This window comes from Sylvia atricapilla, chromosome 5, assembly GCF_009819655.1.
Source record: "Sylvia atricapilla isolate bSylAtr1 chromosome 5, bSylAtr1.pri, whole genome shotgun sequence".
NCBI lineage: Eukaryota > Metazoa > Chordata > Aves > Passeriformes > Sylviidae > Sylvia > Sylvia atricapilla.
In genome coordinates this window covers 15131670-15148627 of record NC_089144.1, presented here as the reverse complement: position 1 = coordinate 15148627, position 16958 = coordinate 15131670, and the positions used below count along the sequence as shown (strand labels likewise).

General features: G+C 37.0%; 1 protein-coding gene across 1 annotated transcript in view; it reads left to right on the top strand.

The window, feature by feature from the left end:
• The window catches only part of SEMA3A (semaphorin 3A), a 165567-nt gene that overhangs the window by 88154 nt on the left and 60455 nt on the right, over positions 1-16958 (top strand). Inside the window, exons 5-6 of the mRNA XM_066318760.1 lie at positions 9981-10074; positions 16825-16944. Coding sequence (XP_066174857.1) covers positions 9981-10074; positions 16825-16944 — 214 coding nt within the window. The remainder of the gene's footprint in view (positions 1-9980; positions 10075-16824; positions 16945-16958) is intronic.

Below are 16958 nucleotides of genomic sequence, written 5' to 3'. Positions count from 1 at the left end.
CTTATTATTTTTGTTTGTGGATGTATGTGTTTGTGTGTAATTATACATTTCAAGGATGAACAGCTAAATGCAGCTAAACATTTAACATTTATCTGAAAAAATGCAAATGAAACTTGCATTGTAAAACAAGTAATTGGTATGGATTAAGAACACATGATTTTTTCTTCTCAGTGTTTATTGCCATTACTTTAATAATGACAAAAAACAGAAGGGTGGTGGTACAGATGCAGGTTTAGAAATAGTATATTCATCAGTTCAAATCTTTTAAATTGATGGTGATGGAGAACAACTGTTTTAATTCATAGTCATTTGGAAGAATTTGCCGTGACCTCAAGTTAACATGTAAACATGGCAAAGGATATAAGAAAGATTCCTCTGGTGTTCACTGAACTTGAAGGGAATCTTTGTTGGGACTTCAGTGGGCTCCATGCTGAAGCTCTGAGAGCAGGGCCAGAGAAAATACCCATGAAAATCTTGGGGATCACAGCACATCTGGGATGGCACCAGTCTGTAGTGTTCAGTGCTATGATGCTTAACTCTGTCCACAGCACAGGTCCTGCATAACTCAGTTCATGACCACAACTACTCCTCACTATGTCTCCGATATGGTGGTGAGGGGTGAAAAATTAAGTAATCTGAATGCCAGCTTTCTTTGTCAAAAAGCAAAAAAATCTGAAAAAAAACTCAACCAAAAAACCCCCCCCCCCAACAATTGATGTATTTGTCAGTTTGTTTTCGCCAACAAAATCAATCTATATTATGCAGTACTAAACCATACTGAGCTGTACTGTACTGCTCTACACCATACTATACTAATGATGATCCAGGATTTTGAGCCAAAGCTCTGTTAAATGAAAGGCTTTGTTTCTTCTTCAAAAATACAAATATCAGTAATTGAGTTACCTGGTTGGATGCTGATTAGCCCTGCTGACAGTGTGCATTTCTATATATGAATATACATCTATAGACATATGAGCTGAGTATCAAATCTTCTTGGCAGTGTCACTGACTCTCTCCCTTTCTGGGGACTCCTGGGTGCTAGAAAGGCAGGAAAGATAGTGAATAAAGAAGTGAATTTGAATGTACTTTTTTCAGTCACCCCAAATCAAAACCACTTAAATCCATCGGTTACTGTGTCAGTGAAGTTTTTGTTGCACTGGGAAAAGAATATCAAACATTCCTGACTTTTTTAATAACCCTCCCCCCAACCAGTGTGGGAAATGCATTGCTCTTAGACACAGTGCCATGAGGAATAATTGCAACTTGTCACAGAGAGAGGTTATAATTATGTCTGCTGTTAGTTATGTCTCCATGTGCACAATAGAAGTTACCTTTTCAAATGCATTGCTCTCTAATGCAATACTAGTTATTAAAATTTGACGATATTATTACTTGCTAATGAAGAAAAATGAAATGAGGCTGCAGGAAGGCTGGGTACTGTAACACTGAAAGCACATGGAGGGAACAAAGAGGAAAGAGAAGTGCTTATTGCAGAGATTTAAGATCTAAGCTTTGCCTCAGGAAAAGAAAAATTACCCAAAGGGTCAGAATTTCAGCTTCTGTATTTCAGACTTTATGTCTTTTTAAAAATCTGGACATGTATCAAACACTGGTCTAGATCTGACACTTCATAGGCACCTCTGCATTAAATGCTGCAAATAGATTGCAGTATCTTAGAGACAAAAACAAAGCTTAATAGTTGTTGCAGTAGTTGCTGTGGTGTACTTTTCTGCCCCTTTGTTACTTGCACAAATTCTCTGAAAGTATGCTCACAAGGTCTTATTTTAGGGAGAAAGAATTAAGTATATTTTTCCAGGCTTTCTCCTTATTCTGTCACTCATTTAGAGTCAGATTTTTGAAGTCTTTAATTTAGGTCATGTGTTCATATTAGAGACTTCTTCCTGGGAATTAAAAGGCAGATAGAATAAAAAGCAGTGCAGACATATGCCTTCGTTTTCAGAAGTGACTAACAGCTCCAAGTATCAGAATTTTAAATTCCCCAAGTAGGTATTTGCAGAAAATCAGAGCCCTTGAGCAAATTTTAAATTGGGTGCCCAACTCGTGAGTGTGCAAAATCACTTGGGAAATTAGAAAATCTTGGCCATATGCTTCTATGTTAATGCCACTTGACTAAGTCCTTTCTGTCTGTTGCTTCCCCAATTTGCAGTTGTTTTTGTGTTGTAAATAAGATAGCCTTGACTCAAAAAGTTCCCCTGGAAAACTGGAGAACCCTTCTCTCGTTAAACAGCACCCTAATTACAGAAGCAATTTTAGAAACAATCCCCTGGGGGAAACATTTTTTTTCTCATCAGGAAGACTCTTGAATAAAATAACACCTTTGCTAACTTCATTTATTTACAACAGGACACAAGACTGAGGCTGAGTTAGATTTATTGCCATTACATCACTGATGCTCAGTAATTCATAAAACATTGGGTCTAGGAGTCAGCACTGCTGTTATTTCCTCTGATGCCTGACCTCACCACAGTCTAATAACATACAGGAAATCCAGAAGACAAAGAGGGAAAGAAATGGTCTTGAATGCTAAAAATAACCATAGAAAACTTGTACAATCATGTAATAGAGTATGGCCCAATAATTTATTTAACATAATAGTAGAATCTGCTAAAGCAATTAGAATCTGTTCCAAATGTTTTTAATGGAAAATATGTTGGGGGTAAGAATAAGAACACTTAAAGAATGGAGACTTTTAGGTTATGTAGTTCTGTTACGTGTGCTGGTTTTAGGTTTGTATATCTTATTTCTTACATATGCAGACCACTTAATAACTTGACTAGAACAGACAGTCATTGTATGGTGGTTGTATTTCCAGAGGTCATCCTATATGAGCCAGACAGTCATCTTAGGTGATGTATTACACTTGACAATCCAGAAAGTTGCAATACAAAGGCATTCTAATTCTCACTGTCCTTTGAGAATTGTTCAATATCCTTGATGGTATCTAGTGTCTGGTATGCCATTGGGATGACATTTTTTGGTGTCTTTACCAATCAGTCAAGGTTAACATGTCATTCATGTTAATCGTGTGTTTGGTTTGTTTTGAGTTGTTTTCTTTTTTCTAATTTCTCCATACTTGCAAGAATTTCTAAAGCAATAAATAGTATAATGACACAAGAGTGAAACTCATGTCTGCTCATTTATTTGCTGTAGAATGAACATATTATCCAAAATACTTGTCTTGGTGCAAATAGGAAAATAAAAAAAAAAAAAAAAAGAAAAAAAAAAGGTGCAAAATAAGGAAATAAAAAATGACATTGCTGCAAATAGGGGAATGACATCATCAGGAAAAACAAAACCAACCCCCAAAAAGCTGTAGCAGGCAAGTCAGGTAAATCTGGTGAATTTAGTTTGTGAAATATTTCAAAAGCAAGTTCACAAACATAGATATCTTTTTTGAACAGCTGCTCAGTTTGACTGTGCCTGCCCTCCTTTTATTTACATATGTTGCACAGTGATTTGAAGAGGCTATTATTCATATAAATACCAATATTAGTATGCAGACTAGTATGTTCAGGTGTGAACAAGTCTTCACCATTTGACACTGACACTTGGTTTCTCTCCCAATCAGAAGCAGAAGCACTTACTGATTGTGAGCTAGGAATAATGAATAGCTTGAACCAGCTGTTCCTGAACAGCCCAGTTGGCTGTTTTCCCTTTCATTAAATTCATTGGATTATAATTAGATAGATAGATAGATAGATAAATAGATAGATAGAAAACATTTTCCTTTTTGCAAAAGTGCATGGTAAATTAATAAATATCAATAGATTTAATTTCAGAAGAAAGCAAAGTAATGTGGGGTGTTTGATAATTAACTGAAAGTTATTGAGAGGTTGAGTTGTCCAAATTCAGCCTAGGGAGTCAGGTTTTCAAAACTTGTGCTTTCCAGAATTGTCTACTGCATTTTAAGGCACGTTGTGAAGATCAGAAGCTAGGATAATTTTCCAGTAGAAGTGATGAATAGGGATAAAAGAAGAAACAGAAACCAAGAGCCCTGTTTTTCTTTCATTAATCTACAGAAACTAAGCATGGAATTGGTCATCATTGCCACGGCTCTTTTATCTTGATATCAAAAGATTTCCAGGCACCAAACTATCAGTGAATATCTACAAGTATAGAGGAAAGAATATCGCTTGAGTCTGAAGAAGAGAACACAGATTAATGCAGAGATTGTTTTAGAGGTCTTGGGGTGATCAGGAAACTGAGCAAACTGCCTGAGAGAGGCACAGAGAGGTGGGCAGATCTCCATAGCTCATGATCAGTTTTGCAGGTAAATAGTCCTCAACAAAGTTGCTTCTCTGTGCCCTTCAACACAGTGCAGCACAACCATCCCAGAAAGTTTCAGTTCCAAGTCCTACAGAAGCTGGAGTCCTTTCTTTGGGAACACCATTTCACTGAAGGTCTGTCACTTAGAGTGATTTCCCATAGGATTTTAAAGCTGATTTTCATAACTCAATTCCACTAAGCCTCATGTTGGAAAAAACAAAATGTAATAAAGGTGTTGCAGAGCCCAGTGTACTCCAGATGTGGGCAGGTACAACCCTATAGCCTGGTTTACAGGGAGCCTGAAGACTAAAATGTCAGAAGCCCACTGTGGGCACTTCTTTTTTTCTCTTTTCTTTTTCTTCTTTTTTCTTTTTTTTTTTTTTCCTTCTAATAATTAATGATTTAAAGCAGTTACGTTATTGCTTCAATCACTTTTCACCTGATTCCCTAATGGTTACCACTTGCCTCAACATTTACATTTGTTTTAATATTTTTATTTTTTGCATAATTTCTCACATTATATTTATTTGCACTTGCACTTTTTTAAAAATAAAGCATTCCATGGGGATAAATTTAATAAAAGTTTCTCATTAAAAGTTCTGTTATAGCATGATTCCCAAACCCTGAAACCAAAGTCTTCATATTTAACAGTTTTCATGACTCAATAGATTAAGTGTGAAATAGGAAATATAATAGCAATAACAACATAGCCATATCCTGCACAGTTGTTTCACTTAAAATTATTCCTGAAAAGTAACATAATTCATTAATAAATCAATTCTCACAGAGTGAAATTTACTCATAAGACTCTCTGAATTAGCCTTGATGTAGTTATAAAATGTGTGCACAGAAAGTTGTATGGGTAAGAGGAGAATCAAAAATTCACTGATATTAATATATTAGAAGGCAGGAGGGAAAAAAAAAAAGGGGAAAAAAACCCAAGGAGCAAAATTATCAAATTTCTGTTTTGCAAAGTCAGATGTCTCCAATCAGCTGCCTCTGCAGTGTTCATTTCAGAAAGATTCTTAGCTCAGACCTGAATTCGTATGGAGTCTCCTTCTGTGGTCAGTGATGAGGTCTTTCCCTTGGGAGCTGCAGTTTTGGGCTGCTCTGGCTCCTCATTCAGAGGAACCTGTACACTTCTGCTGTGACCAGGGCAGCAAATTCAGCCACCCCAAATAATGGCTCTATGTAGAGGGGATAAATCCAAACCTTAGCAAGTCTAAAAGTTTTTCCCTTGAGTGAGAAGTGGAGCTTAGCCTTTTTCACTTTCCAATACTGAATAATACAGAGAACAAAATATTTCCATGCCAGCAACTTCTTACTCAGTTGAGACATTGCCACTGGTTTTGAAGTCCCCCAGTGCACAGTGGATGCATTGTTATACTCCAGGTACTCTGGAAATATTTTGGAGCTATTTTCTCTGGGGTTTTTGATTGGGAATGTTACTTTTGGGGTTAGTCACATCATTATAGCACAACAGAGTCTCTGCAAAGAGCAAGGGGAATGTCAACATCAAAAATTCTCACAGCTATGGCCAACTCTACCTTTTTAATTAAACAAAGGTTGTGGTAGTTCGTAAAGCTCTTGGCACATTCCATGTTTCTGGACCATTCTTTGTTCAGCAGCCTCTTGTGGAAATCAGTTGCTCCCTGAAAGATACCTTGGAGATGTACTCCTTTCTATTTATGGTTTGAGGGTTACAAGAGTAAGGATATGAGTTCATTCCATTGCACTAGAATGGCTGGGGAGCTTCACTGCTGTCATTCTGTGCCTAATAATTTAAACCAGTAGTAACTTCATAGTAGCTGTACACAGTCCATCAACAAAGTCTCTTCAGTTCATTTGCTTGCGCTGTATTTATTCATTATTGACCAGCAGTGGTTTCACTGCATTGGACAGTTCTGGGATGATTCCTGTGAGAATTGCCAGAAAAGTTTCAGGAGAGAAATCCCCCTGAAATTCAGCAGTAAGAGCTGTCCAGACTTAGGATAGTAGGGTAGTGCCTCCTCACTGGCCACATGTTCACCTGCAAGGTGATATTACTAAATTGGGAAATAAAATGAATATTTACAAAAAATAATTTAAGTTTTCATCTCCCTCTTTTTCATTATGTTGAGACAGTACTGGGTGGGCTAGGTACAGGCAGACATACAAAAAAGTTGTTTAAGAAGTTACCATACTGGATATAAATATATATATCTGTATAAATAGGTATAGAGTTGTTATGTTTATGTATATATAGCATTATGTTTTGTTGGCTCACTGGCTGACTGAAGCTATTCAATAACAAGATGTGAAATGTCTAGTCAGATAGCAATGTCTTGTCACCACTCAGTGTCATGATATGACACGTTGTTTCAGTCATATTTCATCTGTTTGAGTCTCTGGGGCCTAGAAGTGGCAGATCATCGGGAATCACAACAATTTTTTCTTTCATTTCCAGGACTGAACTGTAGTTCTTTTTGGCTAAATCATGCCATCTATCACACTATCTGTTCAGGAAAACATATGTTTTAAGGATCCAGAAGCATTATCTTCTACCATGTAAGACATTTACTAGGTGAAAAAATTCATGTCATACCATGAGCCAGCAGTCAGTTGTTGTCTTTATGGGTTTGTGGAATTCCAAGACCTAAACAATCTCATTTTCAGTGGTTTTACTATGGATTATAAAGAAGCATCAATGAGATACAAACTCAGTGTTTAATAACCCATAAAACATGCTACAACAAGGTTTTTAGCTACAAGGGTCTGTAAAAAAGGTTTGAAGTACATTGTAATGTCCTTTTGGGCTGCCAGTGCAACTAATGAAAGGGTTTAGACAATAAATTGGACTAATTGTTGAGTTACAAAGGCCTTTCTTTGAATTTTGTTTTTCTTTCTTCTTTTCGCATTTCTAGAAACTTTTCTCCCACCTGGCAATCTTGCTTTGTCATTAATTCCTGTCCTTGATTCTGTAACAGCCCTCATAAAACTTTGCAACACTGAGCATTTGTTTAATACAGAGGGAGTTGTGCTGTCTGTGGCTCAGGCATTTGCTGACTCACTGCAGCACCATTCTTTGTATTCAATTAACTGCAAACCCCAAGAAGCAGCAAAATTATTAGCTGATCAGAATTTTTCTGAAAACAATGTGCATTCTTTCCATCTAACAGCTCTTGTCTGTACTGTGCAAAAGAGGGCCACACTCACATAGTCCAAAGACCCCCTAAACCTCTGAGTAAACCTTTGCTGTCTCCAGGCAGACTGGTTAAATTTGGGTTGAAATGCTGCAGACAAGTGACTAGTGTGATCGAATATCTATCACAAGTCATATTGCTTCCTGGGCTTTTAAAATGGCAGGTAGAAAAGAGTTAATTCCTCTGTAGCCAGTCTGTTCTGTTAGTTTGTAGACAGAAGTAGTTTGATTTCAGCACCCCAAAAGCTGTTTGGGCAAGTTGCCCTGTTTGTGACAGGTTGGACTTCCTACAGCATGTTTATCAGAGCTGCTTGGGGCCCCAGACTGACCATGATACATTTGTTTGGCACTTAATGGTGATGTATTTATTGTCCTTATTACTCAGCCATAAATTTGGAAACTTGTAGTACGTGTCTCTTCATTGCTTTTTAACTGAAATGTGAAAGCACTGTGGGATTTCCCTTTCAGGGCTCTTATTTCAAATGTTTTATTCCACAGACAGAAAGAGTAGGGTAGATCATCTGTGACTTACGTTGACCTGGGTCTCCACTTGTTCTTGCCCCCTACACACCAATATCAGTAGAGTTACAGTGACATAAACCAGAAGAATACAGTCAAAAATCAGATCCTCCCTACACCAAATCACTTTCTACATCTGTTTCCTATTTGTCTTATAATGACACATGGGATTGTTTTGGGAATATATTCTGCATTAACTGTAATGCCACTGACTCTGTAGCCTCATCAGATATCCATTGGTGTCCAGGTTGAGCAATTACCATCTACTAAGAAGAAATGCCAAGAAAATGTAGATAATAACATTTTTCAATAATAGCTTTTAGCATTAGTGCCATCTTCTATTATTGCAGTTGAGGTTTAGCATTTTTGTCAATTTACTACTTTTATTCACTGAGCAAGATCTAGATGTGGACCCTACAACAGAATTCCAGAAATGTTTTTCCTGTTTGATTGTTTATTCACCTCTGGTTAGAATGAGCAGAGTCAGGAAACTGGAGAGAAGCAAGAAATATGTCTGGATTATTAAGAACCAGAAAGAAAGACAACAGGAAAGAGAGAAATGTAATACTGTGTCAGATACTACAGTTACAGGATGACTGTATAAACATAATCAGACAGGCTGCATGTACAAGAATATGCCTTAGGAGACTGAGCTTGAATTCTGGGATCAAACTTCATAAAGCTGTGTCCAACCTTTTTATCTTACTGTGCAGTAAGCCATAGATGACTATCCACCCAACATTTCATTTTCCCTTTGTCTTCCGTGAATGGAAGGAAATGTGAAATCCATCTAAAGTTCTTTTGAAAATATGTCAAAAATACACAGAGATGTGTTCTTGCATGAAGTAATTGAACAGACCTGTAATAAAATCTGTAGCCTGTGGCTTACAGAATCATGTGGGTTTAAAATAACACCATTTGGAAGTGTGTTTGGTCACTAGCCTGGCCCATACCTGGGTTCAGTATGGATGAGCAATATAGGGAAGGCGGGTTGCCAAGGAGGATGCTGCTTCCAAGTTGGATGTCAATCTTTTCCCTTTGGGGCTCCATGACTTAATTAGGTCTCAGTGCAAATTAACCACAGTGCAGGTAAGAAATGGAAAGCCCAGGTTTTGCTGAGGTCTTCACAAGTCTTCTGTGAATGTTGAAGACTTCTGTGCAAAAAACATCTATTCTGGTTTTATTCTCAGTGGAAAACGTCAGATAAACATACTATTCAAATTGATCGGCAGACTTGGTCCCCCAGTTAAAATTAAAGTAATTAAATGTACTGAAAAGCCCATTGCTTTATATTTATTTACCTTCATTTGACTTGGTGTTGACTGAGGCCCTTTTTAATCTTGGTTTATATTCCCCTATGATTTGCCCTCAGCCTGTATATTTTAAAAGTTTCATCGCAAGGTACTGAATAGTAGTAGTAATAGTAATAGTAATAATAATAATAATGCTTTTCTGATGCAGTTGAAATTGAACTTGAGGGTGTGTATAAAATATTAAGTCACTAATACTCAGGCTAGGAAAAGCAGAATTTATCATTACGTTATGTACTAATCTACAGTGGTGGCACATTTCAGAAAATAATTGTCACTAGAAAATGGATTTTATCTCTTTTCCAGATAAAAGTTTCGAATTCCTGCTTCTTCAGTTACTATTACTCAGATGTATTCTCAGTGAAAGGGAAATAATTTCATTTTTAATAAACCCATGAAAATTAAAATGAAAATAAATTATATGTGGAGTGGAACAGAAGACACACAAGCTATTTATCTGTATTTTTGCCTTTGACCAGCATTCAGCATGTACTGATTAAAGTAGGGCACTTTAACCAGATCCTCATCCAGTGCAATTTGATTTCCCTGAAGCCACAAACCCCACTATGACTCACATGCACTGCACTCTTTTTAGTTCAAATTATTTCTTGGTGTTCATTCATGAAATAATGTTGCTTCTTTATTTTATTTTATTTTATTGTATTATTTTTTTTATTTTGCAGGACAACATTTTTAGAATGGAAGAGTCACATTTTGAAAATGGGCGGGGGAAAAGCCCTTATGATCCCAAACTGCTGACAGCCTCACTTTTAGTAGGTAGGTGCCACATAAAAAGTTCAATGAGATGTATGTTCACTGTAAATAATTTGCAAGTTTTCTGCTTTTTTATTTCTCCTTGCAGCACCTATGATAGATTTTTTTTACACAATTTATTTCCCAGTTAAAGGGTTTCTGGTGTACTTTTAATAAAGTTGACTCAAATGTCCTGAGATGTAAACCAAGATTCAGGTGTCACAAGAGCTGCTTTATACCCCTGCAGGACTTTGATTCTGCAAAGTGTTTTTCCTCCTCACATCTTGCTGGAGGCATTTTAGTCACCCAGGTTGGCCACACTGGTGGTCACACAGCTGAGAGCTAAGTAAGAGCAGGAAAAAATAACTCCTTACGTCAGCTTTTCTGCCAAGGAATGTCTGTCACCCAGCTTTACCTTGCGTGGGAGCTGGAGATCAATGAACAGCCACAGTTCTAGGCCCTAAGGTGATGTTTCAGCTGAAGAGATATGTCTGACAGTAAATAAAATTAAATTCCTGGCCAGAACAAAAGGATTTAAATAAATTAAGTGTTTCTGAATTCCATTTCATGGAATATGTAAATATGGAGCAACTGGACTGTGTCAATCTATTTGAACTAATGCAATTGATTGAATTTATCTAATTGATTTAACTTACCTAATTAAATTAAATATGTTCATTGTTTTTACTTCACCTTCACGAAAAAAAAGAAAAAATATGTTTTATGAGACTAAATTAGGAGGAAACAGATTCTTCTTTCACTACGCCTCTGCCTAGGTGTAGCCACTTTATCTTTAACATCCTGACATGTAACTTTCTGGCAATTTATTACAACTTCAAATCCAACAATAGTTTCAGAAAACTGGAGATTCTCTTATCAAAGAAGTCTACATGAAATGACATAACAAGATACACTGGTTTCTTCAGGCCTGTTAGCCTAGGGCCTTGCCTACCATCTGCCCTTATTCTATTTATGCTGCATATGAAAATTAAACTATTCAAAATAGCAACAAAAATTTAGTCCTAAGTGTGCTTCATTTCCTGATCTTAGAAGCCCTTAATGATCCCAGTTGATGAGCTAACCTGGGGACACACACTTTTTAGCAGGAAAAACAGGAAAGACATCCACATCTTGCTCCAACTTGTACCCTGTACAAACAGAAAGGAAAAAAAGAATGTGTGTAAAAGGCCAGTGTATAAATTAGTGCCTGGAGCAACTTGAATTTGTGGCAGAGCTACTCTCAAGCGAATAGCTTTACTATTTGCTTTAATATATAATAAAGAAGAGAACAATGACAAGCCAGTATTACATGGTATACCCGGTATGCAACTGCACAAAGTCAACACGTCTAGCTTTTCACATTCCTTTTTTTTTTTTTTTTTTCCTTTTTTTTTTCACTCAGTCCGTCACAAATATGATTATCTTACTTCCCTTGGCTTAGATTTCGTGTCTTTAAAACATCTCTGCTTTCTTCAGATCACTTCCTGTCACTATAATTTTCACTCCATGTATATTTCCTTTCAATAAAGAATAGACTGAGAGTGATCATTTGTTTTGAATCAGGCCTGAGTTAGAGCCACTGGGTGTAATAGAAATAATAGAAACAATAGAGAATGGTGCAAATTGAACATTCAAAGCCGGTGACTAATTTCTACTTCAGTCACTTACACAAAACTCAGGATGAAGCTAAAATTAACATCCCTGCATCCTGAACGTGAGCAGTATTCTTTTTCTGCCTCCTTATAGTTGCTTCACAGCCACACCGTGTTACTGATTATGATGTTGTGTTTACTTCCACCCTTTTCTGCAGAGTGTGTATTTCAGAGGGTGTATGCCAAATTCACTGCTGGTTCTTTGCCTAAAAACAACTCCTCTTTGCCAAAAAACCCTTTGTTTTTTATGGCAAAATGATGAGTAGGCAAAACAATTTTCTTCGGCCGAAACATTTGAGAAGCAAGAAATGGATTGGCCAGGCAATGTCTGCATGGGGAGGTTTGGTCCAGCTGCTCTCCAAAGCTGGGAGCATGAGAGTGAAGCAGTGAGTGTGGGCATGAAGGCCAGAGGAGTCCCTTAAACACAAAGGTGTCACACCAAGGACATGGATACTCTGCTTCCTCTCTTCTCCTGGGCTGAGCTGAAACTCAGCCACACCTGGCCCTTCCCATGACAGAATATTTGTCCAGAATATTAAACCAGTGACTATGGTTTATCTAAGGTTTAAGAGGGCAACTGTGTAAAAGAATTCCCCAAGATTCACTCAAATGCAATGTTATGATTAGTAATTCAAAGTAACTATCACGAAAGTAAAAAAAAAAAAAAAAAGAAAAGGCTGAGAAGAGTAATTTAGATGGTTCCATACAGAAAGGAAACATTGTCTCTCTTCTTCAGAAACACTAAACAGGCAGTTTGCAAAGTGTGGAAGGAGAGTATGTTTTGACACTATAACTAGAAAGTAGATTTTAGGCAAGTGAAATGTAGGAATTCGGGGGAAACATGAAGGTTAATTTGCAAAATGTAACTTCAGGTCTTTAATAGCCATTAGTACCCAAGAAGCCTATTCTATATTTCAGCTGAAACAAGCTCTTACCAGGGTAAAGAGGGTCTTCAGTTTTCCCTCTCTCCTAAAAAATCAATAGTATTTGAAAAAAACCACACTAAAGCAACGAAAATAAACAGTTCATCTTTATTAAATTGTTCCAATATTTTCCAAGTGTACATTCCTTGTTCCATCCACCTGCAAACATTTTTCATTTTTTTTTTAACAGTTGTTCATTAAAGTTGGTTATTGCTACCCTACTCTAAAGTAAATGCCAGCTGGGAACATGATATAACTAGTTCCTACTAATGCAAGACACTATGCAGCCATTCCCATCTATGTGCTGGTAACTAAACAGTCTCCATTTGAATGGGCTAATGCATGAAATGTAGAGACTAAGAAATCCCTGGGCACCACTCATGAGTGTTCCAGTGCAGGCGGAAAATGAGAAGCAGCATGGTTTCCAAGGAATATAATCACAGGAGAAAATATCACTGAATGTGGTAAACTAGAGGAAATGTGTTGGGATACTTGCAAAAAGAAACTACCCCTTCAGAGAAGGAGGCAGCATTGTCCCAATATCAGTTTTTTTAGGGAAATGACCATTTGGGATTTTCAAAAGCTTTGGTTATCCAGAATCCTCAAAGCTTTTTATGCTCCTCTGTCTCATTGATTTTATTTTTTCTTCTACAAATCACAATTCCTTTTAGAATTCAACAATTATTTATTTTTTTTCATTTTTAGAAAACAGTTTAGGTGCCTTAATGCTCCCAAATATGTATTAATGTGATCTGAAAGACAGTGGCTTTTCACCAGGGAAAAACTTTAGTACTCTTATTTCTTAGAAATTACTTAGTAAGTACATATGAGGTTCAAGATTTTAAAATGACTGTACTTTCTGGGAAGTTTTATTTATTGAATTCAAAAGAAGTAAATCAAACCACCCCCATGTCTGAAAATATTAACATTACTGAATAAACCGTGTAACCAAGGATAGAATTTATTTGTGAACCCTTTTACCATTGAGAGGAATTCTTACATTCATGGCTTGATTCTGCCTGTATTCCTCATTTGTTCAACTTCTTTACTGCTTTGAAAGGAAACTTGACAGATCTTTACTCTCCACAAATAATTTTCTTTCAGAATGCAATCTGATTTAAAAGCTGAGTAGAAACAATTTATCAAAAAATGTATATTGCTTAGTTTTCAACATCTTTGTATCTCATGATCTTGGGAAGTTATTCAAAGTTTTGTGCTGTTTAGGTATAGTACAGACAAAAATGGTTCCTCCCCTCCAAAAATCAGTGTTTCTGTGGATTTCAGTTGTTGCCTTTTACTTTACTAAAGTCAATATATGTATTTCTGTTAACATTTGTATGTCAGCATACTGCTCAATTACAATTGATGTTTTTTGTCCAAAGCATATTTTTTGCTTATTCAAACAACTGAAGGTCATTCTTTAGTTCTGGACAGTTGTTCCTTTGTGCTGCTGGGCTGAAAATAAAAAAGTGACTAGGTTTTCTTCTTCTTCTTCTCCAACTATTAATTTCCACTTTCTTCTTAAAATTTATAAAACTTCTTTTAAAACTGCTGACAATAGAAATAACACAGTGAAGACTGTCCATGACATTAAAGAATCATTTTCCTGACTAGCAATGAGTAAATTTTCAGTCCAAAAGAAGGTATGCACAGGCAAATAAAGATGAATGTCCTTCTATCTAGACAGGAGGCAAAATCCTCATTCAGCTTTTGCATAGTACTAACTCAAAGGATGTGCACATCTGGGACATGACTTGAGGCTCACCCTGAATTTTGCAAAAATTATCTAAAGCCTTATAAAAATAAATGGTATTCTTTGGTATTTCTGTCTGGAAGAAGTCAAAATCCTCTTTTTGCATGACTACAGCAAATCAGTTCAAACTGCAGGCACTGGTCCAGGTATACTGAAACTTGGAGGGGCTGTAGTAGGGATATTAGAAAAGTCAGACAGTTTTCTACACACCCTTTCTCATTTGAAACATGCTGTTTATAACACAGTTATTGGCAAAACTTTTATCTTGTCACCACTGAAGAAAAAGTGCCAGCCACAAGAGCTTTGTAGTGTCCTCCTGGGTTGAGCTGAGTGCAGCCTGGAAAGCCTGGATTTCCAGTGGTGTTTACATATCAAGTTAGAAACAGAGGAGTAAAAAGGCTTACAATTCTAAATACTTCAAATATATAATTTTAATTAATTTCCAAACTGTATTTAATTTTAGCAGTATAGTATTAAATATAGATTTTTTTTGACTGATTGACCTTTAGATCTGTTGATAACTAAGAAGAAAAATAGGCTTGTTGGTTTTTCCTTTCCCCTTTGATTTCTATTGATTTATCAGAACTCACTAGGGATTGAAAGACAAGAAAATGAAGATAAGGTTAAAGAAAGGTTAAGCATAGCATCAAAGCCCTTTTCACAGGCAAAAAGGTTTTATGATCTTTAAAATCTCAGCTGCATACTCTGTACATAATAATCACTATAATTAAGTGATTGTCTCCCCTTCAAAAAAAGTTGAAAATGACATAGAAGAATGGTAAATCGTTAATTAATGATATGCTGTTCTGTTTCCCTTCTGATTACACCTCCTGCTGGGCATGACTGGTCTATTTGTTTCTAATCTCTGCTGTGAATTCATTCAATTCCACGCCTTTCTGCTATCATGTTTTCACCCTTCCTGACTTTCATGACTACCATATGGTACAGAGCCACTGTAGGTTCACTCAGTGATTTCATGGTGTCAGTGTTTGGGGGAAAAGATGCCAGTGATATCCAGTAGGCATGCTTGGATCTGGTTGTCCTGCCGTGGAAATACTGAAAATTGCCATGAAAATGATAAATGTGTTCCTAAAAGGGTGTTTTAAAATGAGGATATGGTAGAGTTCATCATGACCATGAAAAAAGTATTACCCTAGGTAAAGAAAGAGTTATTTTATCCTCAAAATTGTCTTTTTCACAAGGGACCTGTGTAATATGGGTAGCTTCAATGTAGTAGTTGGAAGGAATAATGCTTTTTAATTCCATTTTAACAGTATAGGGTAAGTTATCTCATTTCACATACAGATGTAGAACACACTCTTAAAAAATGCATTTTTAGCATTTTTGAATCACAGTCAATTCATGGACAAGCTCTAAATTAATGTCAGAAAGATATGTGTTGTACTTTGATCCCTGGTTCTTTTCTGTGGGTCTCACTACTGTTATTATTATTACACTCTACCAGCTGGCAGGTTTTTAACCTGACCTGCTCCGTAGAATTTAGACAGTCTCTCTCTCTCCCCTTCTCTGTTTCCTCTGTGGCACTTCTAGCTGGCCGAGGAGGGACACACTGGGATGAGTTTCATCTCCAGCTAGGCTCTGTGTGTGCCATTTATGGGCTGAAGTACCATAGGTCAACTTTTAGTTCAGTTGTTCACTGTGAAATGCATGGGGGTCAAGGTAGCAGGCAGTGATCTCGTTTATTTTCTCCCTTAGCTGCTGCCCTTTGCCAGTACCACAGTTACAAAGGTGGCCAAAGGAGAAAGGCATGTTCTGTCATTCCTGTAAAAGATACTGTTTTCTGAGGATCTATTCAGAATAAAAAAGAGAGTAAAAAAACCCAGACCAAACCAAAACAACTACAACAACAAAAGCCAACAACAACAACAACAACAACAACAAATCCCAAACTAAAAATGCAAAACAAAACCAACCAAACAAAAATCTCAACCAAACCAAATGAAAGTAAAAACACATAATTTCTATAGAAAAACTGAGGGGACCTAAGGACCTTCTGAACCAAAAGTGACTGATCTGGACTCTACGGTTCCTATAAACCCAGTAGGTTGAAAGGAAATTCTAGACGTCTCCAGACCGAACTCCTGTTCTAAACAGGGCAATTTCAGAGTTTTCTGAGGCTGCATACTCCTGCCTGCCAGGGTAGGTGCAATGGCTGCCACTGTTCCAGCCTAAGAATTCAAACATATTTTTGCAGAGCACTCCATCAGTCAGCAGATTCAGCTCATTTGCAAGAGGTTACAATTAAGCTCTGCAGTGAGAAATTGGGTCTAATCTCTATTTTCGATGACAATACATTGCATATGCCTTGTTGTTTTTTAATTTGCTCATTATCCCTATTAGTGAAATATGAACAAATGACAGCTTTCTCTGACTCACCATGACTGGAAAATTGAGGAATGTTGCTTACAATTATGTCCACCCACAGATGGAGAGCTGTACTCTGGCACAGCAGCAGACTTCATGGGCAGGGACTTTGCCATTTTCCGAACTCTGGGGCATCACCATCCCATCAGAACAGAGCAGCACGACTCCCGGTGGCTAAATGGTATGTAAAATGTA